This window comes from Varroa destructor, unplaced genomic scaffold (genome assembly GCF_002443255.2).
Source record: "Varroa destructor unplaced genomic scaffold, Vdes_3.0 BEIS01000006.1, whole genome shotgun sequence".
NCBI lineage: Eukaryota > Metazoa > Arthropoda > Arachnida > Mesostigmata > Varroidae > Varroa > Varroa destructor.
The window spans coordinates 3,257,709-3,284,505 of NW_019211459.1; the positions used below are offsets into that span (position 1 = coordinate 3,257,709).

General features: G+C 40.0%; 1 protein-coding gene across 4 annotated transcripts in view; it reads left to right on the forward strand.

Moving 5' to 3' along the window:
- The window catches only part of kcc (solute carrier family 12 member kcc), a 275,661-nt gene that overhangs the window by 84,714 nt on the left and 164,150 nt on the right, over positions 1 to 26,797 (forward strand). For 3 of the 4 annotated variants that reach the window (XM_022812856.2, XM_022812851.2, XM_022812852.2), the window contains exon 3: positions 5,307 to 5,345. The exons of the other annotated variant lie outside the window; for it this stretch is intronic. In XM_022812856.2, coding sequence (XP_022668591.1) covers positions 5,307 to 5,345 — 39 coding nt within the window. The remainder of the gene's footprint in view (positions 1 to 5,306; positions 5,346 to 26,797) is intronic. 4 annotated transcript variants of the gene reach the window in all.

Genomic DNA, 26,797 nt, shown 5'->3' on the forward strand with positions numbered 1-26,797 from the left:
ATAGATCGAATATAATAGACAAAAAAATTTTTTAAGCAATAACAAAAATGTTTTTTTTTATGGAAAACAAACTCTGCGCAGTGATCTCTATTTGATGTTATGATGTGGCAAAAACGATATTAACGTGCGCATAGTATATACTTAGTTCTGGCGATCCTTTCGACACGTGAACTTGGATACTATTGGAATTAAGGTGAGAAAAAATGGCACAATTATCGGCAAACTCGCAAAATTGGGACCGAACTAATTCTAACGCAAGTCTTGAGATTGTACGTCATGATAGCAACCCCTATCATATTGACCATATAATGAGCATCTTCGCTAATATTTATTTATTTTTGTTATATGAATATTACTATAAGAAAAGTTCCTGGCCACGGAAATGTACGCAAGATAGAAAAAGCAATTTTATTTGATAACAAAAAAACAATCGTTAAATTCTGCTAGATAAATATAGGGCACAGCCCTGGTCTGCAAAACACACCACTTGAGCAAATGTATATTTTGGAAAACTTTTAACAAAAATAGCACAAAACAGGCCCTTAATAGAGGTGTGGGTTATGCTCGTTTAGAGCGCTTAAAAATGACAACCCAATAAAGTTTTTTTTTTTATAGTTGTTTGTCATTAAGTCCAAGAAAAGACGACACCGAATTAGATCTGTTCACACAGAAAAGGTCAAAAACAACAAACAATGGGTGTAAAGAAGATTAAACTTTGAACTCGCAAGAGACAACTTCTTGTAAGATCCTTTTTAACGTGAAGAAATCTTAATCTTTCCAAGAACCCACACGTTAATGCCGAAATCGGGTTACATGTAGGCGGACTGGAGGGGTGCTCTATTGAATTCTGCGGCCTCTTTGATACCTCCATTTTCGTCGATTTGCCAAACAACTATAAAGCAGTGTGTTTTTCTTATCTAGGACTCCCAGAAGTCAGAGAAGAACTACTAAAGCAATCAATAATAACTGGCCAAATAAACACCGTGTACATCGCTCAGTACTCACAGGTCGTCCTTATTCTAATACGAGTTCGTCTTACTATAGGCAGCTTTAAAACAATCATCGTACTACTAATACTAAATACAAACAACAGTGTCCGATGAACAAACACGCATACACATTCGTAGATGTCTGTTCTCGCTACGTGATAAGTGCACTGAGGGGATTTTTTTTGCCTTTTCTTTCGCTTCGATTCCCATCCTACCGCCGGTAGTGCCGGTCTGTCAAACCCATAGATGGCCACGCAACAGCCTGTTTCTCAGTTCCACTCTCTCTCTCTCTCTCTCTCTCTCTCTCTATCCGTTTATACGAATTTTCTATGCCTGGGCACGAAAGGCCGACGAAATTGAGCTTTTTTTTCCAGGTTATCGTTCTACTCTGGATCTACCCGCTTAAAAAGCTGGAAACTATATGTATAGTCCATAAATATCGTCTTTCTGCTTGTCGAGATCTATAAAAGCGGCTTGGGTGACGGTGGCGTGGCAGAGATCGTTTGTTTATTGAATAAGCATCATTGCAACGGATAATTTTTCGATAACGGTTGGGACCCGTAAGTAGCAGGTCCCATTGCAATACACAGATTCGATGAACTGACGGAAAGAGCAAGAGATATGGTGACGCGGAGAGCATAGGAATCATCTTGACCAGTGTAACTCATGATAAGATAATTATGAAATAATAAGGACCGCTATTGTTCTAGCTTAACTAGACTTGTTGATTGTTATCGAAGAACAGTTACCTTTATAGCGGCTCCAAATAATATCACATTAGACGACTGATGAATATCGATCGTTGTAAGCTCGTGAGTTCGATAGCTGAATCGATTGGCTAATGGCTACGGGTGCAGATTAAAAAGTAACTTGAAGATCAGATTAGAGAGTTCTTGGAGAGAAGCTGGCTTTTAGGCGTGCAAAAACGTGAGATTATATGTATGTGCGTCCACCGAAGTAAGTGTTTATCTTTTTCTTACAGAGCTTGCCAAAGCTCTTAGCGCCATTAGCCTGGCTAAATGTTTTCAAACCATATTCTTACAAGTCAAGTTTCGCAATAGTCACTTCATTTTCTGAGATAGCAGGATCCATACATGTTTATATTTACTTTGAGGAATTGATCTGTCATAGACGCTGAAATCCAATTCGCACCATGGGCTAGAGCGATGCCACACTGGTACGCATTGATTACAAACGGACATACGACTTGCGTATAGTTTTCCCTGAACATAGGCGAATTTAGAGAGGATTACGGTGGTGCGTCTGTGTTTGGAATCAAAGCTCCCCAGTTAAATGCTGCCATGCTTTCTATTCATGTGTTCCACTTCGAACTACTGCGATGCTCGTTATTGCCAATGGTATATCGATCACACCGGCAACTCGTGTATTTTTTCCAACTTGTTTTAGTACAATAGTGCCCCGTTGTTCTGTGGGGGGTTCCCATTGCATAGCCTAAGAAACCATCTACTAGACGTATGTATTTGTATAATTATCAAAATTGTTAGGGACCGAATTATTTTAGGCATATTATTGTGAAATGAAAAATTGCAGTCAATTTAATGTGCAATCATTTAAGTTGACCTATTTCGGTTGGTCACGAAAAATCAGCGTTGCCCTGCGAAACGAATTGCGATTGTTTTTACGTTGGCGCAGAGATTAACGTCAGTAATAACAATAACAGTGTTTATAATAGTTAATTTGATGGGCACCGAACAAGATGTTCTGTAGCTTTTTTTAATAGTAGAGCCAGTTGATAATAAAGGCTGGGTGCGACAAGGGGTTGGCCAAAGCTTCACGTGACTGTGGCAAATATCAGGAGGCCCGGGGAGCGCAAGAAGGATCGAGATATCGACACTGTAGGAAAAAAGAAAAATAAGCAAAAACGTAAAAATAACAATAGTAGTTACTTTCTCTTTATAGCAATAATTACCTTTTACTAAAGCCATTTGATCAAAGAGTCGCAGTAAGTCAACGTACTAGTCTCAAGTATACTATAATACCTATGCATGTGTTCAACTAAGACGATAAGATCAAAAACAGAAATACAAACGATGCAGAACCTGCCGTTCAAACATTTTCAGTTGTATGTTTTTTTGCTTTTTCATACAGTGGGATATTATGCATTCCCAATATCGGACAGAAAAAGTACAACGCATGTCTATACAATATCACGTGAGTTATCTGTCGAGAAAAAAACGTAGTAGAAGACCTAGTTGAGCGGAAGCTTGCGCTCACTCACCATTAGCGTGAGATAGTCGTCCATATTAGAAACAAATTAATTGGTCGTCTTGATTGCACGGGAACGAGGCATATTACATACAAATTCAGCGTGTTTCAACGTTTTAAACAAAGCGTAGAAACAACATTATTTGACTGTATCTGTGGTGAAGTTCGTGTTAGGGTGCAAATCGGATACACGTTGAAGAGAGAGACTAGTTCTACCTATGGCGGGTCTAAAGGCGATCGTTCAAACAAGCCAATTTAGGGCTCGTTCAGGCGCCCAAACATCAGAAGAGACACGCGAAGACTTAAGGACAGAATACCTTTAGTAAAGATTAATGTGGGCTCTTGAACATCGAAAAACAGAACCGGTAATAATAATTAAGTGGTGAGGTTTTGCGATCGAAGTCAAGCTTTTCCTTTGAGACCACTATTAAAGTGATTCTACTATTAGAAATGAGAGAAAGTGTACAATTTGCATAAAGATATCAAATCATTTATTACAGAGGGCGATAGGCAATCAATTCAAGTAGTCGGCATAGAGTTATTTGTGTGTGGGGTCACATTCAGCCATGTACTTCAGATGGTCAATGCTTTGTCGAAGCCCCCCATGTGTCGAGCGGGAAAAAAGGTTGAGTAAGCGCTATAAGCAGTCAATTGGGTGGTTGATACACTGTTGTAACTATAGCAAAAAGCAGTTTGGTTCACAACGGATAGGTCGTCATCTATAGGTTGTCGTCTGCAAGGTGACTGATAGGCAACCTTGACCGACCGAGATTTAAAGAGTTTTAAGGGGTTCATCACAGGCTATATGGAAGTAATACAAATAGCCTTCCGATTGATCCGATCGATAGTTAATTAATGTCCGCTAAATCAGTTTTATCATGAGGTGTATCGTGTCGCTGGTTGATTTCGCAGCAGACGCTTGTCACTAATCTGAGCACAACGGCGTCTTCAAAGGACCAAACGCGACCGGCAATTCAATTATAACTAAATTCACCAATTAGCAAGTCGGACACAACACGAACATGTTACTCCTTCCGCTGGCAGTGTACGGCCATCTTGGCTCAAACTATGCTTTAACTTTCTACTTCAGTATCATAATTTACTTGGAGAAATTCTAACTATCGCTAGCCGATTTTAAGTTAAGTTTTACAAATGTGAAATCGACTCCACCTAGACGCTATCACGCTTCTTTAACGCTCGTTAAGCTACATATGTGAGGCGACAATAACCAGCTCTTACATGCGGCCGAAGGAAACCTTGAGATTCAGTGTCGAACTGGGGCACATATTTCAAGCATTCGCGATTCGATCGATCAGGGTTACCTTCAACAAACATTAATCTAAATACTTTACCTTAAATATTAATTGAAATACTTCAGTTTTATTTCAGGCTTTTCTAATACGAGCGTATCACACACAAATCCAAATGCATACGCTTATGTAACAAAAGAACACTGTAACAGATCTATCTATTGTACTTGTTTTTTTACTGTTTAACTAAAATGTCTGTTCTGAAAGGAGCTTGAACGAAATCGCTCATTCGTTCTGCAGCGCTAACGGCCCGTCTACCTAAAATTTTAGTACAGTCTTATACTGCTACCGGACTACGGTCTAGCTTTGCTTGTACCCTTGCTAATTGTGCACTTAAAACCTCTATAGTACAAATCGTTCTCGTCTGTTTTTTTTTCTTCGTGTAAAAGTCGTCCTAGGATTGACAAATTTTTCCGCTGTCACTATAAGCCATCTGGTCGCTATCAAGAACTTGAAAACTGCTTTGATTAATTATATATTTTTCTCTGTGTGCGCCTATTTAGGTATTACTTTCCAAGTCAAACAGAGATAGAGCGGCTCAGTAAACAAGCCTAAGGATATTTACACACAGAATCAGGAATTATATTTTGTCCTTAGCCGTAGTAGTAGTAGTAGTAAAGAGCTGTATAGCAGCGCAGTGCTACTCAACTCAATTAAATATTATAATAAATTATTGAAATTTTGTTTACGGGCGGTCAGTTTGGATGAACTTTATAGGTTTGTTTCTGGTTTATAGTTTCGTTATCTGAAATAACTGTTGTGACCATTTATTGGGAAACAGGTGGGGACGTTCGCGATCAACACCGACGGCCTCTATTAGGTGAGTCCGAACCGCCGTTTTAAATTTTACATACATTTAGGACATATAGTAAACTGGAGTTTTACTTTAACGCTTACGTACCTGAACTGTGGAATAACACTTTCTTCTTTAGTTTGGTTCGTTTACGATGAACGCATCTATAGACTTCATAGATATCATCATTCACTTTTCTATGGCAGCAAGCCTATGGGCATTTCGATATCTGGTTGGTCAATGAAGCGAGATTGTCAACATTTCTATCGACTATTTGCAGAACCAGGCCCTGGCTGACGATCATATGCTGTAAAACTTAACGTACCTTATGACCTTCTAAAGTCCATTCGGCTTTCATAGCTACATGCATCAGAAAATTATTCCAGTCGTTTGTTGAAACCGTCTACATAGAGGGAGTCGTTACCTTGACGTTTGACGAGTTTCTTCCAAGCTATCCAAAAACTGTTCGATCCAATGGAAATCGGCAGTAAAATACACTAGGACTATGTATAGCTGTGTCCGCGCCTCTTTGCAGGCCGATTTAGTGGTTACGAACAACCAAGCTCAAAAATTATATGGCACTTTACCCCCATATGCTTATTTTTTACACTATACAGTTGAAGCTCAATCGAATTACCTTGCTGCCGTCTCGCATCGCTTTCGTGTCGGGACTAATTCACTAAAGTTCTCAGTTTACCCTCATTCAAGATGGTTCTCTTACCCTGCTAATCCTATTTCATTAACCTGTTTTGATTAGCTTTTTCCGCCATTGCTTAATTTCGCCACGGCTCTTCAGCTACCTTGGTTTGGGACATTTTATTATGGCAACACTAAGGGTAGACGGTTTAGTTTTGTCAAATAAAAAATGCTCCACAATTGGCACGTCATTTTGATTGAAGACACCCCATTACAGAACCATCTATTCTACATTAACTAAATAGAGCTTGTCTCTGTAAACGGTTGCTTTTTTTTTGTCGTCTTTAATAAAGAAACGCGAAAAGTGGACCATTGATTAAGAGGAACGGGGTTTTAAATCCCAATATAATTGGGGGCCGGCCATAAAGGGCTGTCCAACACGCGTATGGCATCTTTCTATGGCAGCTCAATCAGATTTAAGTTTTGATGTATCATTTTTGGTTCGGTATCAGCTTTAGTTGTATAGCTTGAAGCTCCCGATGACTGTCCCGTCGTTACAATAATCTGAAAAAAAAAATATAAAAAAATAACAAGACGAAACGAGTTTAGAATTGGCTTCAGAATACAAATACTTTATACAATAGATCTAACCATAGAAACTTAAACAGCGAAACTCAGGACTGGTGTTATGGCTTCTTTGTGGAACTAGCAATGGTAGGCGGATTCATGAGGCGGTAACAATGAAGACAGTCGGATGATATCTCATCGGCAATACATATTAAAGCATCCAGTGCATCATGCAAAAGAACTTACGACTCGAGTTTAAAATATATATCGACTGAACATATTTAGTATGGTGCACCGCTTTATACATTGGATTATTTTGTATACCATAAACGTGAGAGTTGAAGCTGATATAATGAAAAAAAGTTGATTTCTTAACTTAACAATAAATACATAACGACTTCTTTGAACCTTAAAACCGTTAGTAGAATATATTAGAATATATGTTAAACAATGCTAGATTTGATTAGGTTTTGACTAAAGGGAGCATACATATGAGAAACCTGTTTGGCCCTAAACGGCGCCAAAGGTTGGATCGAATAGGTAAAGTTCCATTCAGTTCCGAATACTCTGACAAAAACGTAACTGTTAGCCCAGTTTCTTGTAGAAAATTTTTAATAAGAGAGGGAACGCGAAGACGGGCCAGAGACTTGAGCCTCAAACAAGGCCAAATGCAGAAGGATTAGCAAAGACGGTTGTAGCTGTAAAATATGAAGGTCAACTGTCCTTGTCACGGCAATATGAAAGTGCTGGGTAGATAACAACCTTGGTCGGCGTGATGGGCGAATTATAAAGGGATGAGACACCAAGTAGGACAAATAACATTTAGTCCAAATATACATATTGTATGACTGCGCACGTTAGAATGTCTTGTGAATCTAGAGAGGCTACTATTTCAGGCATTTAATTATTCAATTCTATGAAACCTGAATCTACGTGTATGGTTTAGCATAGCTTCACTGGAGTAATACTTGCTTGATAGCTCTGTCACTGTGTCATTTATAGTCTAATGCAAGGTTGTTCATTCATTGGAATCGATTGAAACAAGCCGTCTAAATCCATTCGGGATACAATATTCTGGCTGGCTTATCCAGGTTCGAATCCGGATATGGATAAATTTGGTTTTATGTTGGAAGCCAGCCGTCTGGTGGACAATGCCAAACGGCGATAGCAGATGTAAAACTCGAAACGCAGAGATTTATTCCGAATCATACTAAGAGAAATGTTGAATCTATGTGTATAAGGAAATACTTTATACCTCATAAGCAAACAAGTAAAGGGTGTTGAAGCCGTCAGCAGTGTTTTCTCAACGATTGCTTTCTGTTAATAAGCGATTACCTAAGCTTCGCTATGATTTCCACCAGCGTCATTAGGTAGGGAGGCGCTGCCGGTATCTGTCGAGCAGCAAACTAAACAAATCGGTCTGTATAACCCGATAACCGAATAAGAGATCCCAGATTGTCATACCCGATTAGCTTCTTGGTTTTCCTAAAATATACCCCACTCAGCATTAGATATACCTAATGCCACATCCTAAAAGCATGTTAAGGTTCCTCGTCCAGACGAGTAAGGAAGGAGCAGAACGCAAACTCCCAACTGGGCAAACGGGCCATGCCAGGTAAACAAGCCTAAACGGTACGCAGAATGAACAACGAACTGTTCATTTGTTTACGTCCAGCATCGAGATCCAAATGCTCTCAGACAAAACTCCTGGTGGACAAAACTCCTGGTAGACGAAACTCGCTCGGATGGCGTGGCCAATGGGCGGAGAAACGCAATAACGGACGATCAAAAATGTCGAACAAATCCCCTAAGAAATACGAGCACGAAAAAGCGTGAGGAAACCTGTCCAAACCAGGAGTGAGAACGTAATGTCGTACAACGTCGAGGCAGCAATACCAGTGGTAGCAGTATTGATCGGCGACGATGGTAACGACAAAGATATTGGTCCGTGTAGAGTAAAAATCTCTCGATGTATCTTTATTTGAGACAATGATGGTAAGTTCCTCTTCACCTATGGAAAATCTTAAACCGAAGGTGCTTCATAAACGTAACCAAGGCGAAAGCGTGCAGATCAATAGCAAACAGTGAAGGGCACGATACGATCAGTAGCTGTGCTTTTGACAATGGTATATAAATAGGAAAACTCAATTTTTAGTAGCTTCTTTTAATTTTTAATTTGTTCAATTGGGTAAGGTATGTGCGCAACAGAAACATAACGTTTATATATAACGGTCAACACTCGAACATGGGATGAGATTTCAAAACTGTGGCCGCAATAATAGTAAAACATCCCAAAAGTACCTTGCAGTACCTATGTCATTTATTATCTAACTGGTACTATTATAGGAGATTTTTCGCCTAACAGGAGGAACTACGGATATCAACATGCTTTTTATATGGCGATACTGTGTATGAACAGTTGGTTGAAACCTTTAGTTATGTATGTCTCGCTAGCAGTTTATTACATGTTGGTCAGAAGTGCCAGCTACTACCAGGATAGAATTTTCAACTGAGATTAGATCAGTTCTAGAGAATGTGTGACATAACTGTAGCTTCATCTATTATTGGAACGAACTAAACTAAATATAAATAGTGTTTTTACCCTACAGTTAGTATCTGTCCATGGAAAAAACATACGCTGAAATGCAATGGAACAGTATTTGTTAATTCTAAATTATTGTAGGTCACGGAAAGCGTTTCGAGGCTAGGTGACATTTATGCGTGTTCATCATCTTTGTTTAAAGACTGTCATAACTTAGTAACTACTACGTACACAAATAAATCTAGCAACCCGTCGATAGCATTCCTTGCTCATAGGTCTTAAAAGAGAATATCGTCGCTTTGCATTACAGAAGCGATGCCACCGCTTTTAATACTCAAGTTAAAACGTATAATCGGCTGAATTAAGCAAACCTTCGTTCGGCGAGCATAAGTACGCACATACATACATACATACATACACCAGTGATATGATATAAAACGAATTTCAATTTTCTCTCAGTTCAGCAAGGATATATAGGTCAGGTTTACCCAGATTAACCCAATGATGATCTGTTATATAGGCAACTACACACATTTTGCATGTATTCGTCATTGTTTGAAGTTACCGTTCTTGTTTACTATGGTAATGCAAGCCTTCAAGGTATCTAAAGAGGTTACTCGACTTGATTAGACATGTTCTCCTTTTTTTGCTCTTGACGTCAAAAATGATAACTATCAAAATTTCGGAAGCCTCTGTCGAAACATGTACGTACATTTAAAATGAAGCTCATACTGCTAGGACTACTGTTGATAAATAAAAAACGGCTCAAAATATTTAGAAAACAGTTTTTTTTTTTTTTTTTTTTATCTAGATAAGTGATTTTCAGGATAGGCATTAGTGAACTGCGTTGAACGCGTTGTGCTCAAATACAAATTATGTCTGCCGCACGTAACTGTCCGGCTACATTTGGCAAGATCTTATGAACTAATATCTATTTTATGAGAGGAATATACCAAGGTGTTCAATAACAACATTAAGTTTAAAACTTAACGAAGTATAGTTAATCGAATACAGTCGATGGTCTCAGAGAGGTACGTCTCATACTTTACAATTCAATTTCTATTTTTATCGCAACACCTAGCCTTATAGTACTTTACCGCCTTGCCACTGCGCCATCTTAGAATTTAAAATTGAAACGATACTTTTAAGCTTTTATTTTTTTTAGAGTTAAACATCACAAATACTATAATTAATATATATATATATATATATATATATATATATATATATATATATAGAAGAATAGAAGAAAAACAGGTATGTAAAATTCTGATATTCGGTGTAAACTTGAAAATGAAATAAACCTTTTTATAATATATTAAAGTATGCAATGTATTTTATCTGCTGCATCTTGGCAAATGAAGACGCCAATCAATTTTCAGCACAATGATATGTTCCGTTATCAGTACTCATCGGAACTTCTGTATCAGAACAAATATAAATTCAGCGTAAGGCAAGTCAGTACGCACCCCATTGCATTAAGCTTTACACGATTGAGCGCTCACCAGACATTGTCGCGACACGTTGATCCACGTCATTTGTTCTACTTTTCTTTTACATATTGAACAGAGTCAATCATGATCTATTTAATTCTCAAAAATGTTCTCCTTAAAGAATAGGTTTCCAAGTCTATGATCGCTGTCAAACTTATTTAAAGAAGCAGCGCCTTAAAGTCGAGGTCGCAAATATTGTCTTCATCTATTAAAGCCACTTATGGAGTATTCCAATGTTTTGCCTTGCGGATTTTAAATTTAGATTGTGTGTGCGAGGGGAACGGCATAACTGTGCAAGTTTGCGTCACATATCACAGAACGTCACATAGAGCTTTCTTAAAAATATTAGTCATCTCATTTAATTTATCGCTAAAATGGAAAAGATAGCAGCGTTATAAGACACAGGTAAACGGCACTTTGTTTAGATATCTTGAAAGGCATAAAATGTCACCGATAATTTTGCTTGAAATGGAATGTAGTTTAGTGAAACCATTGTAATAGATTCCAGTGTCGCGAATTTTTGAGTGCTAGTTAATAATAAGGGGAAAATTTTAAAGGACAAGTGAAATGCACGTTTCCTGTGTTACATAGTTAAACTTACTGCTAATTAAAACTTACGAGACCTCATAGGCTGTGACAACACGCTCCCGGGGTACGGATTTGGAGGGAACAGCAAGGAAAGGGACACATCTGTGAGATTTTCAATGGGGTCTATACAGTATCTATATACATCGTGCACCTGTCAAAACTTATTTCATTTGGTTACGGCTGCCACGTTTTGCATATTGAGCTTTCAAGAAATGCCTGTTCTGTAGTGGGTTGCTTCAGATTTGCTCCTTTCATTCGTTCCGGTATTCTTATTCCGGTAAATTTAGTGAAAGAAATCACTTATCACTTGAAGTTATCTTCAAAGACTGTTGCAATAAGAACGATACGAGAATATGATGTACAACCAAAGCGCGTTAGCAATTAAAATCGTTTGTGAGTGAATTTTTCTAACGCAGTTTCACATCGTTTTGAAAACACACACCGGCCGTTGCGTGAGTCGGGTTCAAATTCACCAATTGCAATGAAATTTTACCGTACCAATAAACTCTTAAGGCACTTTGCCGCAGTTTTTGCGATCACTAAATTAAAAAAAAAAGATAAAAAGAAATCACTATTTCTGTATAAGAAAAAAAAAATATTACAATATTTGTTTAATCAGCTTTGTACATATATTTCTTCACCGAATAATAAAGATTTACTTTGCATTTTGGTTCTTCAAGTCGTAAATCCGGTTTATCGAAATTTTACCGATGAACTGAAAATTATGAGAAACTAGCGAGATTCCAGTTGAAAGTTTCGTGCTAGCTTTGAGGGCATAAAAATGGTTAGATTCACCTTATTATATATGGAGATATATATATATAACACGGATTCAATGATAAATGTATAAACATATAGGTATTCAAAAAGTTGCGCATCCCAACTAACGCTTCAAACCTAGAACCAACGTCCGAATGATGCATCAGGTCGAAAAGCGTCTACGAGAGATACCCCTAATTTTACTAAATAATACCAATAAAACCTACACGGCGCTCACGGTTACGACAAATTGTGAATTAACTAAGCGTGCGTGACGAAGTTTTGCATTCGAACACAAATTGGCTACTTCGGCGCGATGTGCTGTATACTGATATGTATTTGCTTAACTTACCAAGGTGTATCGTTGGGTATTTGATAATGACGTCAGTATCGTGAGAATACGTTAGTGCTAATTTTATATGTTAACACGAATGTTCCGCCATTCATCTAAAACTCTAGTTGTCTAGGTGCCCGCTTAACTATCGGCAGCAGTCAACTTACCCAAGGTAACGAACGATCTAGATGGACGGGGTTTTTCACTCACATGTTATGAATCAATTCGTAGTGAACACATACCCGGGCCCAGAATCGCATCGGAATCAAAGCCTGTCTTGCGGGTGCATTACTTAAACCTTGTTGCCTGATCAAAATTGTTTGGTGGAGCTGTTGCGCAATTAATTTAGGCGTCTGTTTAGATATATAAGATTCCCAGGACGTATCTCGTCACCCATACGATCCTACAGGCGATCATGACCCTTTATATGCGGCAAGTCGCGCCAGCGTGGCGGCCCAGTTCATGAGATACAGCAAATGTTGAGCAACGACACGGTCGAATGTTTTTCTAACCTGTGGTCTGCGCCTGTGGTTTCCGTAGAAGACGAAGGTGACCCAATTCGCTTTCGTCTGCACTATCAGAAATTGAACATAAGAACAGAAGAGGATGCTTTTTCCGAGACAACGCCTTCGATGCATTAAAGCGAACCAGAATATTTTCTACCTTAAATCTTATGAATAATTACAGGTAGATGCCCCTGGTGCTCGAGCATAGAAGATAACGTTTTGCACTTTAGACGGTTAGTATCAATTCAAGGGGATGCCCTTCGGGTTTGTTAACGCTCCGACAGCATTCGAACGTCTAATGTACCGAGCTCTGGGTAGGGACACGATTGCCTTAATTCATTTAATTATTATGTTGCTTCTTTTTTTTTTTTTTTTTTTTATAGGGATCGAGGAATATTTGCATCATTTTCGACAGGTTCCTTTTGTTCTTAGCACCGCGGGGTTAGCAATGCTCGTTCGCTGTGCAAGAAATCGTGTGCATTGGCACCCGCAACCGTAGAATTGCTGCGAAGCTAGCTGGGACGTAGAGTCATAATGTCGCCAGTTTGTGCGGTGCTTCGCTGGGATCGCCAAGCTTCAGCCGCCACGTCTCAGACGCTCTGACAATGCTTTCGCAAGCTTATTTTGCAGCGTTTGCAGGAACGCCGTTAAGCATTCCATCAGTTTACATTAGCCTACCGCCGTTGAGTACTTCGCGCTAACGGTTTAGCGCCGTCGTCATTCTTCCGAGCATCGTTTTCACCAGCGTCATCTGAGTGAAGTACATATGGAGGCGTACCCCTATGAAACTTTTACTGATGAAGGTTTAACGCAGGAATGAGAACATGCAGGCTTAGACAGGTAGAAATGGAAAGCAGAAAAAAAAATTAGGCACAATGAAGAAGGTTGCCCCCGACGACAGAATACTGTGTGCAAGCGGTCAAACGATAATGACGATATTGGTGCGCAGAGTGAGCTACAAAGGACATGAAGAGCTAGACGAAACTTGATGCGAGCCAGTATAGATCCGAGGGAGCACCGAGGCGCGCTACAATAACGTGAGAGTACTCCATGCCTCCATAGCGCCCCATAGCCTGGCTCTGAGAGACATGCACACTCATTTGCGTATTGTTTCGTCACTCTACGAACGTGTTAAAAATAATTGGTTCAGCATACTTTGTCGATTTTTTTTAAATTAGAGACCGAGACGGTCGAAAAGCAGGATGACATAAATATGTGGAAAGCTTACACACTTTTCGCTGTTAATTAATTATAATAATAAAGAGGGATCATTGGCCCTAGTGGCCTAATTGTTAGCGGCGTAAATAGGCGAGCTCTGGGAGAAGGGTAGGATCTGGGTGACACGTGCGGACGAGAAACGAAACTAGCTCAGATAGACTACAAGAATAACCGTTCTAAACATTTGTGGAAGAAGCAGCTCCGTTTTACCAGCTACCTGAATTATATGCTTACGGTTGATAGTCCACAGCTAGGTCTATTACAAGCGGCGATGACGACGGCTGTGGTCGGGAGGTCAGAAATGTTTCATGATAGTTTTTCATGGCTTCACTGCGAACTGACAACAATAGCCTTTGTTACTTATGATAGACTGAGCGGACAATGTACGCTAATTCTTATTGCTAAACAACATGAAATTAGAAGCAGTCTTATATTAGCACTTACCAAAATACGAAGCTTCCATATAACGGCGTAATTGAATTTTTTAATGTAGCATCTAAGACACCTATTGAGCATACTTAAGTCATATACGACGAGCTTTATATAGTGCTAGGCTTGCGTTCAATGAGCTTCGGATAACATGTACACAAACTGTAATGGCGTAGAAAAAACTGATTCCTGCAAATCCGCGGTGCCAATCGGTTGCGGGACGATCGGGAAAGCCGTTATTTATCCGGCGACCCAGAAACACATACCCATTTCAAGTATCCCTCCAAATTGGCCAGCACAAAAGAGCAGTGATGTCTGGTTGGTAGACGTGGTTGCAGATATTCATTTGGCCTGACGGATCACCAAGCCTACAAGGATCATATTCACGAGAGAAGTAGGGGCGGGACAGGCATACTGCTTGTAGACTCACTGGGCGAACTGCTACGTCAATAAACAACTCCAAGTGCTGAACTACAACGGAGCAACTCATACTGTCTCCTAATTAAGGATTAGAACCTATAAAATGCTCTTTAGTGACTTTACGGTCGTCTTGGAAGCCTAAATTTCAGTCGACCCTTCGAGAGACAACGCCTACCTTATTCAATTCATTCTTTAGTGTCTTAAGCTCGTGAAAGCTTCAAAGTTTGCCTTTAGCGGACGCCGTCGCGTGTCATTATTTGAAAAAAAGGTATGGCCATACGTGTATTTCAAAAAGCTCTATGACGTGACTTAAATTATTAGGTTGATGCCAATCGAGCGAATTGATCGATATACGTGGAGGCGAAGCTTCAAAAGGCGAACCTTTCTAGATAAACCGGTACCGACTGGAACCAAGTTACCTTAAATCAAAGTATGCAGAAGCTTTCTTGTGACGTAAGTGTAAAACATGGTGATGAAGCTCACTTTCAGGAAAATCGTAAAACAATCGAAACGCAGAAAAGGATACATATAGACACCTGATAAAATTGAAGATAGATAAGTTCTAAAAAGTCGGATGAAAGAGAGCCTGATTGTGTAACTTAGTAAGGACATCACATCGGCTATCGCACAATATTGCTGTAGGCAATTGTTTAACATATAAGGTGATGCGAATTTTCTATACATAAAAAACATCATCTAAATAATCTAACGACGGATGTATTAGTGACGTTTGACACAGACGACATGATGCCAAACATTTAGCCGAAACAATGTAACGGGTTTTTCTATAAATAAATCCATTGATTAAGAAGAAAACAATGTAGGGTTAGATTTATCAGTTAGGGTAGGAGCACCTGTTATTTTTTTTATTAGATACCTTTATTATTCTCATTTCTTTTTATTCTTAACTACTCACTTGTTTTGATTTAGCGCGGGGTTAATATATTGCTGAGCTTTGATTCGTTTCAAAACACATTTCGGAAGCGAAACACTGAACTGTTAAATTTCATTTTTTTCAATTTTATATTATTACGTAAAGTGAATAGTACTCAATAATCGTCGTTAATAATGTTCTATACCATTCACGTCCCTAACTCGCGTTACGAGGTACTGAGTAACGGCACATAGCGTCGTATACGCCATGTATCATTACCATATTGTTGGAACCTCGCTTTCCAGTTTTCAAATTTCCCGCGACTGTCGATTTGTCATAACTGTATCGCCGCGGCGATATAATAAGTGCGTTTTATTATCAACAATCGGACAATCTCCGTTTCTTTTTTTAGTCAAAAGGGCAAATATTTCAACAAGGTATCACGTTAGCTCCGAATTCTTGGCGTTGTTGAAGTTATTTCATATCCATATCAGTATTCTAAACCATTGGGAGAACCTGACCTACATAGTGAAAAATCTCTAGAGACTGTTCAGTTTCTGATTGAAGGTCACTAAGGGAATTCTGATTACACGGGGAGAATTGACGAAAATGGAATCCATAACATTGTATCATCGGCTTTCGTATCGTACTTCAGGAAACATTAAGCACCTAAGTTTATAGGACAAAAACTAACTGTCTTAAGTGCAAAATTACCTTATTCTATGTGCAGCACTAAAAATATTTGTTAAATCATGTCACACCTTAATTCGTGAATTTGCAATACAACATTTGAACTTTATTGAGAGGTACTTACAAGTATACAGAGAAGACAACAAGGACTGCACTATTAAGTGGTTTGGAGAGCTTCAAAATTATGTTGGAAGCCGAGAAATGGCTGTTATTGAACTCATCTTTAGCGCGGTGTGACGACTGCTATAGTCGAAAGTGCAGCATCATTTATGCAGACCCGAGAGACCTGTCTTCCCCTAAATACCTCTGATAGGTGCATGCAATCCACAAGACTTCCACTCATGAAGGGCGGAGTAAGTACTGAAAGTTGTCCTGGAATGCCCGGGTTAATAGTTCGTGCATCATTGGGAACGTCGTCTATCCACGCGCTACGATGTCAGAAATAGAGCCTGCTCTTCGGAAGTGTCCTTGAAATGAGGTAAATGTCATCGTCGTGCGTAGGGCCCTAAGAAAAAGAAGCTCTATAGATCAGCAGGGGTAAAATCGAGTTAGGATATTATGCATTAACAGTGAAACCGACTCGATAGTTTTGCTGTTCGCCTGCTGCCATTACTCAAATCAAACTAATGTATCCGGCATCTATTCATCTTCTTTTCTTCCGTTTCTTTTTTTTCTTTCTTTTCTATCTTGTCCAGAGTCGCAAACAAACCCTTTGTCCCCGTTGTGCCCAAATGAGGGGTACGATTTCACACACATCATACCGAATGTGTAATGAGTAGTAAGGCAGATTCTACCACATGTTTCAATGCTGCTTAAAGCAATGTCGTAATTTTCGTCATAATAGACTATCAGCCAGGTTTCCTGTCATCCTGTTCCATCCTGTCATTGCGGATTATCACTTCGGGCATTAACAACCGAAGCATGTCACAATCAATGTGGCCGATACAATTAGCTTCTATAGATCTTACTGGTTTAGCTTTTTAACTTCGAACAGAAAGCGACTGACGCTTGTAGTAATTGATTGCTTGTATCGATCGACAGACAATGGCCAACAGCTTCCATTTCCGCGCTGCTGTCTCACTTCGCCATCAATGCGGACCAAGGAGCTGCCCTAGCTCCTTTATCAACTTTCAAGTCATCCTATTTCAGGTCTCGCTGTTATTAGGTCTATGGACTTTGAGTAAATGAAAAGACTATTACACCCTTTGCCGTGGAACGAAAATCTGCCAATAGAATCTGGAACGTGTCAGTTAGGTTAAATAATAAATTTACCTACGACCAACGAATTTTATGTTAATTAGCTATGCAGGTGATACTGAATTTTTATTGTTTTTGTTAACGACACCTTATAAGATTAGGAAGCTCAGCCGTCTTTCAAGAACCTTACAAGTTCTCTTACAACAATTTTCCTATTTGTTATCGATGTAGGATACAAGCCACTTCCTATTAACGCTGTATATTTCTAGGTTTACAAACAAAAAGAAGAGGATTTTTCAGTTAGGAGTAAAGAACAAGTCTACGCATGTTTTAATCGTCATTATCTTTTCTCTTAACTAAAGGCATATTACTCAACGATTTCACAACATGTTTATATGATTTTTGTTCGCGTAAAGACAGCCGACGAGATTCGACATCGTCTTTCGGTGGTTTCACTGTTTCGTTATTTAGTACTCGGACAGGTAAACAGACAAAGTGCCAACGGCATAGGCCAAGGTCGGACTAAAGGATGCCCCTTATATATGTGGCATATATAGTAATCAATGCTGCCACAACCCCACATTGTAATATAATAGAAAAGAATTTCTTTACCACAAGAATTGCACACCACAGTCCGGTTTGCGTGTAAAAACCTAAGTTCCTACAAAAACCTGTACGTCTTCTATGATTAATATCAATGCGGGTGTCAGCTACGGAAGATAAGCTACAATTGTTCAGCCTTCTTCTTGGAAACAGAGATCGGTGGTTGACTCTCGTGACACGACACTTCCATGAATACAGCTCATCAGTCCACGTAAGCCGTGCTTCTACTAAGAGTGGCTGCTATCCTAGCAGAACGAATTGGAATCGGTGGGGCTAATAGCAACAGAAAAGGCCGAACGTCAATCACTCATCTGCCCTAGTGTGCTTCATTTCCATCTACTTCTCATCCCGTTGCTCCCTTAGCACCCACTACAGTTTCTACTGCCGCCGCTGCTGCTTTTGTACCGTGGCAGTCACCATTTGGCCCTGCTCTGTTTGGCTGACATATTTCTTCACGGCTGATCCTATCTCCCAAAACCCGATCAACTATTCGGGTTACATCCGTTCTAGGCTCCTCCAGACCGCGCCATAACCCCCGCCCGTTTTTCTTTCTATATGGCTTTCGGCCTCACCTTCCGTTGGAACGAAACAAGCCTATTGTAATAAGTGGCAGCTGTAGGCCACAAGGCCAGGAACCTTTGGAATAACACGGAGCCGCCACGATTCAAGAGGATTCGGCTAGCAGTAGGAGACGTACAACAAAGACTCGTTCGCTCTAGCAGCTAAACAGTCTGTCGGAGCAGCTACATCTCAGTTTACATTTACCGCCCTTCGAATGGGTCTTGGCGTGCGGGCTGTCCCGTCACCGCTTCCCGTTTGCTAGACTTGGTCCTGCTGAGTTGACCGACTATTGTCGTACGCGTAAAACGTCACAGTTCCGCGTATTTGTATCTGTATTTTAGAGACGGACAAAGGTGAACAGGCGGGCTGTTCAAAAAGGTAAAACAGAAAAGAATTAGCTGGATGAATATATGTAAATGCAGTACATGAGCATAAAGTTGTGCACCTGTTGCAAAAACAGGTGTGCGAAAGACGAGGGCTTCCTGTCACTCAGAAATCAACACCTTGTTTATCCATGCTTATGCATCTTTGCAGGCTCGAACGAGTCATGGCCTTCTTTGATCACTGCTATGGTCAGTTTTCAGGCCAGAAACAATTAACCCGTGACAAATATTGCCCCCTCCAAGACAGTTAGGGTAAAACAGGATGGACGCAGTTTTGGTTTGAATAGCAGACACCGGAATGAGGCTGTCGGCTACTTTCCCAAGTCGTTTTTTCAGCAGGGATGTTTGCCTACTCAAAAACAGTTATCAAAGGACTGCGACAATGGTGGTAGTTGCTGAAGAACGAAAATCGTTTAGTTGACAATTAATACGAAGCATTAAGAATAGAAATCCGACTGTACAAAACGTCGAACACTAATGTTTATCGCTGCCTAATAACCTTACGACAAGGTTATGTCTAGTGGTATCGGGAGCATGCTTTGTCATAAGACATTTGTCTTTCCGTCAGGTATCGAAGGGGCTTCTTTCATTTAATGCATTATTATATACCGGAATTACGTGGAACAGTAACTATTATATTTTTCAAGCTGTGAAAATGACGAACCGAAACGTACGTTCAGCAATTGAAATATATTTTGCCCGGAGCAAAATGTGTATTTTATGTTTCACTATAAAAGTCAAGCTCGTTATGGTCCTTTACCTAAGCATCCTTCTAGTAATGGGCACTCACTGCTCAGGCAGGGATTGAAGAATGATTATTCGAAAATGTATGATCTAACATTGATCGAGCTATTTTTTTGCTGGTCCTTTTTCATTCACACACATCAATTACTGTGCCGAACAGTCATTTTGAGCATTAAGCAACGCATTCACTTGTTTTCCTATGAAATTTCTAAGATTTAGGATTTTTTTGCGCGATTCGTTTCGTAAATAAGTTGAAAACGATGTTCATTCATAAGTGGTGAGTATGTAATGGAATGAATTCACTAACAAATCACGTGAATAAGGAAAAAAAATACGAATTATCATCATACGTGAATGTATCGATTCATGCCGTATATAAGTATAATCGTAGTAACATTTTAAAGGTTCACTTCTCTCATTAGAGCAGATCTGCCAGGGATTCAGGGACATTTCCATCCATAAAATCACAGGTCTAACAGGCAAAGTATGACTGTGTACTTTGTACTTACTGACGGTGTTTGTGATATAGTTGCGGAAAGGGTTGTTTCGAGCTCGGAGCGTCAAGCTTGACATTTGTAAGTTAAGGTTTGATTTATGTAAATGAAGTATTGTGGAACCCGAAAGATAAACTAAATGTTCTTTTCTTAAGGCAGGAAGCGAAGCGGATGAACCCAATTGGGCAGAAACAATAAAATCTCTGAGAAGGTTTTCTAATTTCCCTTTATGTATTGTTTTCATTCAGTCCGCAGTGTTCGTACGAATCCAATATCGCAGTTTGACGTAGCTTTTTGCCCACTATTTTATCATCATTTCTGTGTCTACCTGGCTTTATTTTGCCCTATAAGAGATGTTGTCTGTTTAGCTGCTCTCCTGTGAACAATGGATACACATTCTGATGCGTTCTAGCTTCATGATGGCCTTTCTCCCTCTCCCTTTTCTCCTCATCCATCTACGCGATCCTCAAACACTACGTCTCGGAACTCCCGACTCTCGCCCTCGAACACAACAGCTTTCCCAGCAGTTCCTTTCTCAAAACGAATCTGTACTCTCTCATTCAGTGCCGAAGGGGAAGAGGGCCTTATAATAAATGGAGGTCCGGGAAGAGCGGACTCGGCAGCGGCTGTGTCAAGGAAGCATTCTCTGTCTCCTCACTCTTCAATGCTGAGTCTGGCAGGTTGTTCGTTGCAGCGGGAAACTAGTGATAAGTATACCGCCAGCCTTCTCGGGCGTCACTTTACCGTTAGCGCTAGGTTAACCCGCCACAGCTCAACGTCCCAAGTCGCCAACACGCCAGCGGGGAACGAAGATGATGGGGGATATAGAGAGCTCCGGCGATGCGGTTTTCCAAGTGCGCCGTGGCGGTCTTTTTTACTGTAGTTCCATTTGGCCTTCGTTCTCTTCATTTTATTTATCCTTCGCTGGGCCACCGCAGCGCGCATCAGCATGTCTGTACACCAGTGCGTCTGAGTAGAATGTTCATGACATGAATGGTGAGAAGATATAATTTATGCAACGCAAAAAAAAGAAGCGCTACCCACATTACACGTGCACGTTTCCTAGTCGCTTTCATATATTAAGCATGCGGTTCGTTACGACGACAGCCGGCGACAAATCTAGTGGACCATTTTGATCGATTTAGAACGAACTATTTCGATTGCCATTTTTACGGAACGGGGCCAGTCCACAAACTAGACGCTGACCTTCCTGCTACCTTGGTTTGCATTGTCCATAACTCGCGTAATGTGATGTTTCACCGCCTTGGGTTGCCTGGCCTGCTTGCAAGAAACACGGCCTAAGGCCGCTACTGTAGCAGTACAGAACTCGGGTACTGTGACACAACACGTCTATCAACTTTAATCGAGCGAGCTCTTTTAACTCCCACCTGGCAACCCATCTGCTTTACCAAAGTATTACGTTTTGCCTGGCTTGCTTGAAACGAGCGACTCGATGTAAACTGTCGAGCCGCATGCTATCTAGTAGCGTGTGGTAGGGAGATTCAATGCGGAAAAGCGAAGAGGCGAAGGCGCACGGTACATCTAAAACAAAATGATAACGTTCAAACGAATCTTCTGAAATAAAAATACATATTGAGCCACGTATCGTTTAGGCGAAGCATAAATGATGCTCATTAATACTCACGCATCCTCGAACACTACTGCTTGATAACAGTCAGATCATTGGGCGTCCGCTGTATGTACACCCATACATGTGTTTTCCGAACAAGAGGAGGCATGAGCTAGACTCGATTGGTTGAGCCAATCACAGACGGTTTTATGGCAAATAAGCGGTAGAGCCACAATCATGAGAGCTGAGAATCGGGCGGAAAAACGATTTGACAAAATCAGTTGAGCTTCAAGCGCTTAAAACTATAATAATATACTTCAAAGCGAAGCGTGTTGAACATCTTGCATCGTTGCAGCTTCCAGGCCCAATATACTTAATCGGCTATTAAGGCTACCACAAAAAGGTTCTCTAAAGCTGCACAATCCTCCTTAAAACATGATGACGACAAACGTAACTATACATAGATACGTTTTCGAATGTTATTCTTTGGAGTCTCTGTCACATGACATTTAGTAGTGAAGTTTATTTCCTTAAGTCTAAAACGCACTCGCACACACTTGAATAAAACTAAACGAGTAGTTACAAAACTGTTAATTCTTAAATACCCAAAAAATACAAAAACAACTTATGCCAGAGCTATTGCAGTAGTGTAACTGTGTCCTTTGAGTTTTGGCCTTACTATCCGTAAGAAATTTCGAAATGAAAACACATGCGGAACGCCAGGGTTCGAGTTTGCATCAGGCTTCAGTATAGAAAGTGCCAAATTAATAATGATGAAAATCTTTACGTTTCATCTTGCTAGCATTACTACTGTGCACATTTGAGATCTACGTACAGATTATATATAACGATTGGTCAAAGGCAGCAATAGATTCGAGTAACGATAGAGGCATTGTTAGTTGAATGGTCAAGAGTCAACCAGATTAGAGATAATATACTATTAGATAACTATGTCATAATTATGCAGCGTGTACGAGAAAACAAACAAAGCTCTCGTCATAAGTTACTCAATTCACCATATACGAGAATGCTCGACAGCCAATAGTTGGCAAATATAACTGGAGCTAGCTCGAGTAGGGTGGCCTCTTCCAAGCAGATGGGTCTGTTTACGAGAGGGTTGCGGACCATTATAAAGAACTTGAAAAATGCCTCAACCATCTTTCACCTAGGATCTGTGCTTGACTACACTTTTTTTCCACAGACGGTTATGTTGCTGTAGCTAACATTCGTCAAAGCTAGTATGCCGATTCGGATAGTGTGTGTATCTGTCTAGTCAAAATGACAATCAGCCATGGTGTTTTGTTAAGAACAGAGTTTAAACTTGAGGTTCCCTGGAGGATAACGGTGATAGAAAGAACGTCACCCGAGCTAAATCCGTCTTGCTGCCTATGCTCTCAACCGTGTCGTTGACGGTACACAAATGGGACCTAATCTCACCCCCACAGGGCCGCCAAAACGCTGGCAAAGTACCGTCGGGCACCTATTAGCACAGCGGCAGACCCCCAACAGACCCAATGAAGATGATTGCCTTTATGGCTCCCTCCGGACAATAATAACAACCACCTGCGTCTGCCTGAGCCCTTCTTTGTTGCTACTGGCATTTGCTGTTGGGTCTTCGAGTACGACTTTTGGCCATATAGGGGAACAGGGGAAGGGGACTGACAGACGGGAAGCGCGTACAAGGGCTAAACTAAAAACATGTAATAAACAGCGGAATCTTTTACGCGAAAATATATGTCCATGTACAGGTATTTCATCTAGCTCATTAGCTAGCTTGTATATAGCTCAGGCGTCTTGCGCCGAAACAGTAGACAAATGACAACCTACTTTATACTATTATTTCTCAAACATAATCAGTTAACTAAAAGTAGGTTTACTATTTAATATAAAATGGAACGTAAGCTTTCCAAACAAATAGTCATGCTACACTGACCTACTAAACATAGATTCACCGGAAGAAGATTAGTGTATCACTATAAATGAATTTAACTAGCAGAAACTCAATTAACTATTACCACAAAAGACACGTATATTAGGCAGGATAATTAGCCAGTCGGTAAGATAATGGTTGCACCATGTCCTACTTGTCTTTATCGCCCATTCTCAAAGTCACGGAATGAGACAAGAAAAAAGGCAACGGAAGCCTTGTAGATAGATGTATTTCTTCCCAGATGCCAGACTTTGCTTGTAATGATCATATAAAAACTCGCGGACATCTTGCCAACGAAGTGTTACCGTTTATGCAAGTGATAAACAATTAAAAAGATTTTAGCAGAAGAAGAATAGCACCGATGATACTCTAGTCTCGATGCTCAGGCAAACACATATAAAAACAAATCCTTTCGTTGCTACAGGCTATAGTTACGGCTATATTGAATTTAACCTAATCAGCTTTAGTATTCACTATAATATACGCTATATTTCTAACCGATATTTTTGTGACTTTACATTGTTGTTATTATATATTATATTATAATAATACTAATTATTATTATTCTTGTATTTCGGTTCTTGTTATCCCATTACACAGTAAAAGTTGCATGCTTCTGCAAACTCTTAGCTGAAGTAACTGCCTTAGATATTGCCCGTTTTACTTAACACCTACATCAGAGATTACAAGCCTTAAAACCTTTTTTTTTTTTTTTTTTTGCTGATTCTTTGGATGTCTTAGCAAGAGGTCCAATAGCCTCCATTCCACTGTAGTAGCATAAACATGACTCCTGCTATAAACATCAATGTTATTTCGCATCCTTTCTGGATTCACACGTCAGAGCAGCCACCTTGTTTCAGGCATATAGGCAAATATGCCTGAAACAGGTACCATTTAAGAGCAGCGCACTGTCTCGAATCTACGGTAGCATAGTTACACCATCTAGCCTCCTTCCTTATCTTACGTCAAACCACTTGGCCCAAGGGTTAAGGATACTCCTTATCTCAGTTAGATTTGCCTCTCTTGCCACCCTAACCGGACTTCTCGGGTAGGTCACTGACCACCTCGACCTCATACACTGTCACCTAATGTGAAATAACGTTGCCATAGGGAATATTACTACTGCTCTTTGTTGGGCGAGGGCCCCGCCGTTTTTGAGCTGAATTTTCAGGAGTTGCTCAGAAAGCCCATAGGGACGTTGAAGTTGGCTTTTGAGAGCTGCCTTGTTTCCTGACCAGCACCAAGACAACATCGAATTAATTGGTTTACAGTAGCAGACGGTTGGCAAAAGTATAAGAGAAAAGTAGTACTAGGTCCGATAGTAGCGTGTTAATTAGTAATTCGCAACAAAGGCAGACATAATGGCACCCTCAACCTCGACGAAGATATCATCTAGAATGAGCTGGAAACAGGGTATCTTCCTGTACTATCCACCATTAAAAAACTGGCGAGCAGTTAAAAAACTACTTTGCATGACACTGTTATTGTCGTTGCTCAGAGGCTAGCGCCATTGGACCGGTATGTTGGGAATTAGTAATACATTACATGCAGGACAAGCACCCCTTTTCGTAAATCTATCAATTATTCACTAACTTTTTGGCTTTACCTGTTCTTTTTTCAAATCTAACCATAACAGTGAACTTATCTGTTCAGGTTGAAAGTTGGCTCTGAATTTCGTCATCGTTGCAGATCTTTTTGTCGCATTATTCCCGTCACTGTGTCGGTTATTTTTGCTGTCCCGTACTCCCATTCCGGGATTTCGGGAGCGTATTATTCGAGTCATCCCGTAACGTTATCCAATGGCCCGATCTTAGATTTCGATCATATTGTTCCAGCAAAGCTGGCACATCATCTTGCCCGGTCAGTTCCCTCAAGTACTATTATGTTTCAGTTATCCTGTGACCCTGCAGAACGTATTTGATGCCATTTTACCAATTGTCTCGCGCTATCATTACAGTTAAGCCACTACTGCCGTAATATTAACCCGTTACACGTTTATCGCTGTTCAGCTGCCTTAAGACAAGATTGAGCTTTTTAACTTTTAATAAGCTGTCTGTAGATCTTGGTCGCGTCGATATTTACCATCAGTTAAAATATAAGCCAGTACGGCTGGCTTCTTTAGTGAGTACGAGTACGTTTTCCTCTAAGACCGGTTTCTTTTCGTTATAGGCGGCATGATGTTATTTTGGTTAATTTGTAATATTGTAGACGGATTCAAGACAACGTTGGCATATATAAGTGATATTTCGATTAATACTTTTTGTTTCGAGAAAGAAGAGAGAAGTTCTATTACTTCCCATAGAACGTAATGTTAATCTGAGCAAATAGATTCATGCTTAACAATTTAGTCGACAGTCGTTAAGAAACGTTTATTTTTCAAGTTCTACAAAGTAAAAACATATAGTTTACATTGTCCCGAATTTTTTTTTGCAAGATTAACGCAAAAATGGTGATAATTGATGAGATAAAGCTTATATTTTTTGACTGTGCAAAAAACTATTACTTGACATGTATCCTAATGTACATCGTATATAAATCATTATTTGTCCACGATTTGCACTAAATAAAATCATGTATGATGGCTTTCGTCATAAAATATAGGGAACAAAAAGACTTTCGTTTTTAACCTGTGTTTTCTACGTGCATACTAATTCGTCTTCCTAGCTTCCCACTCGTTCGTGCTCAAACGCTACTTCTAAACGTACCCCTGTCCCAAACGTAACCCTGTGCGTTAACGCATAATAGGCCGATTTGAATGTTCCCCGATTAGAGATCCTTGTTCAGTATGCTGCGCACCGAGATAAAGTAGCGTTACTATAATGTTATTGTTACCGTTGTGGCTGTATGCGAAACCTGCGACTTCTCCAAAGCCTTTTGTGCGATGCGTGTTCTTCACCGCGTACAATTTCGTCCTTCATTTCTAATCTGATAGACTGTAATT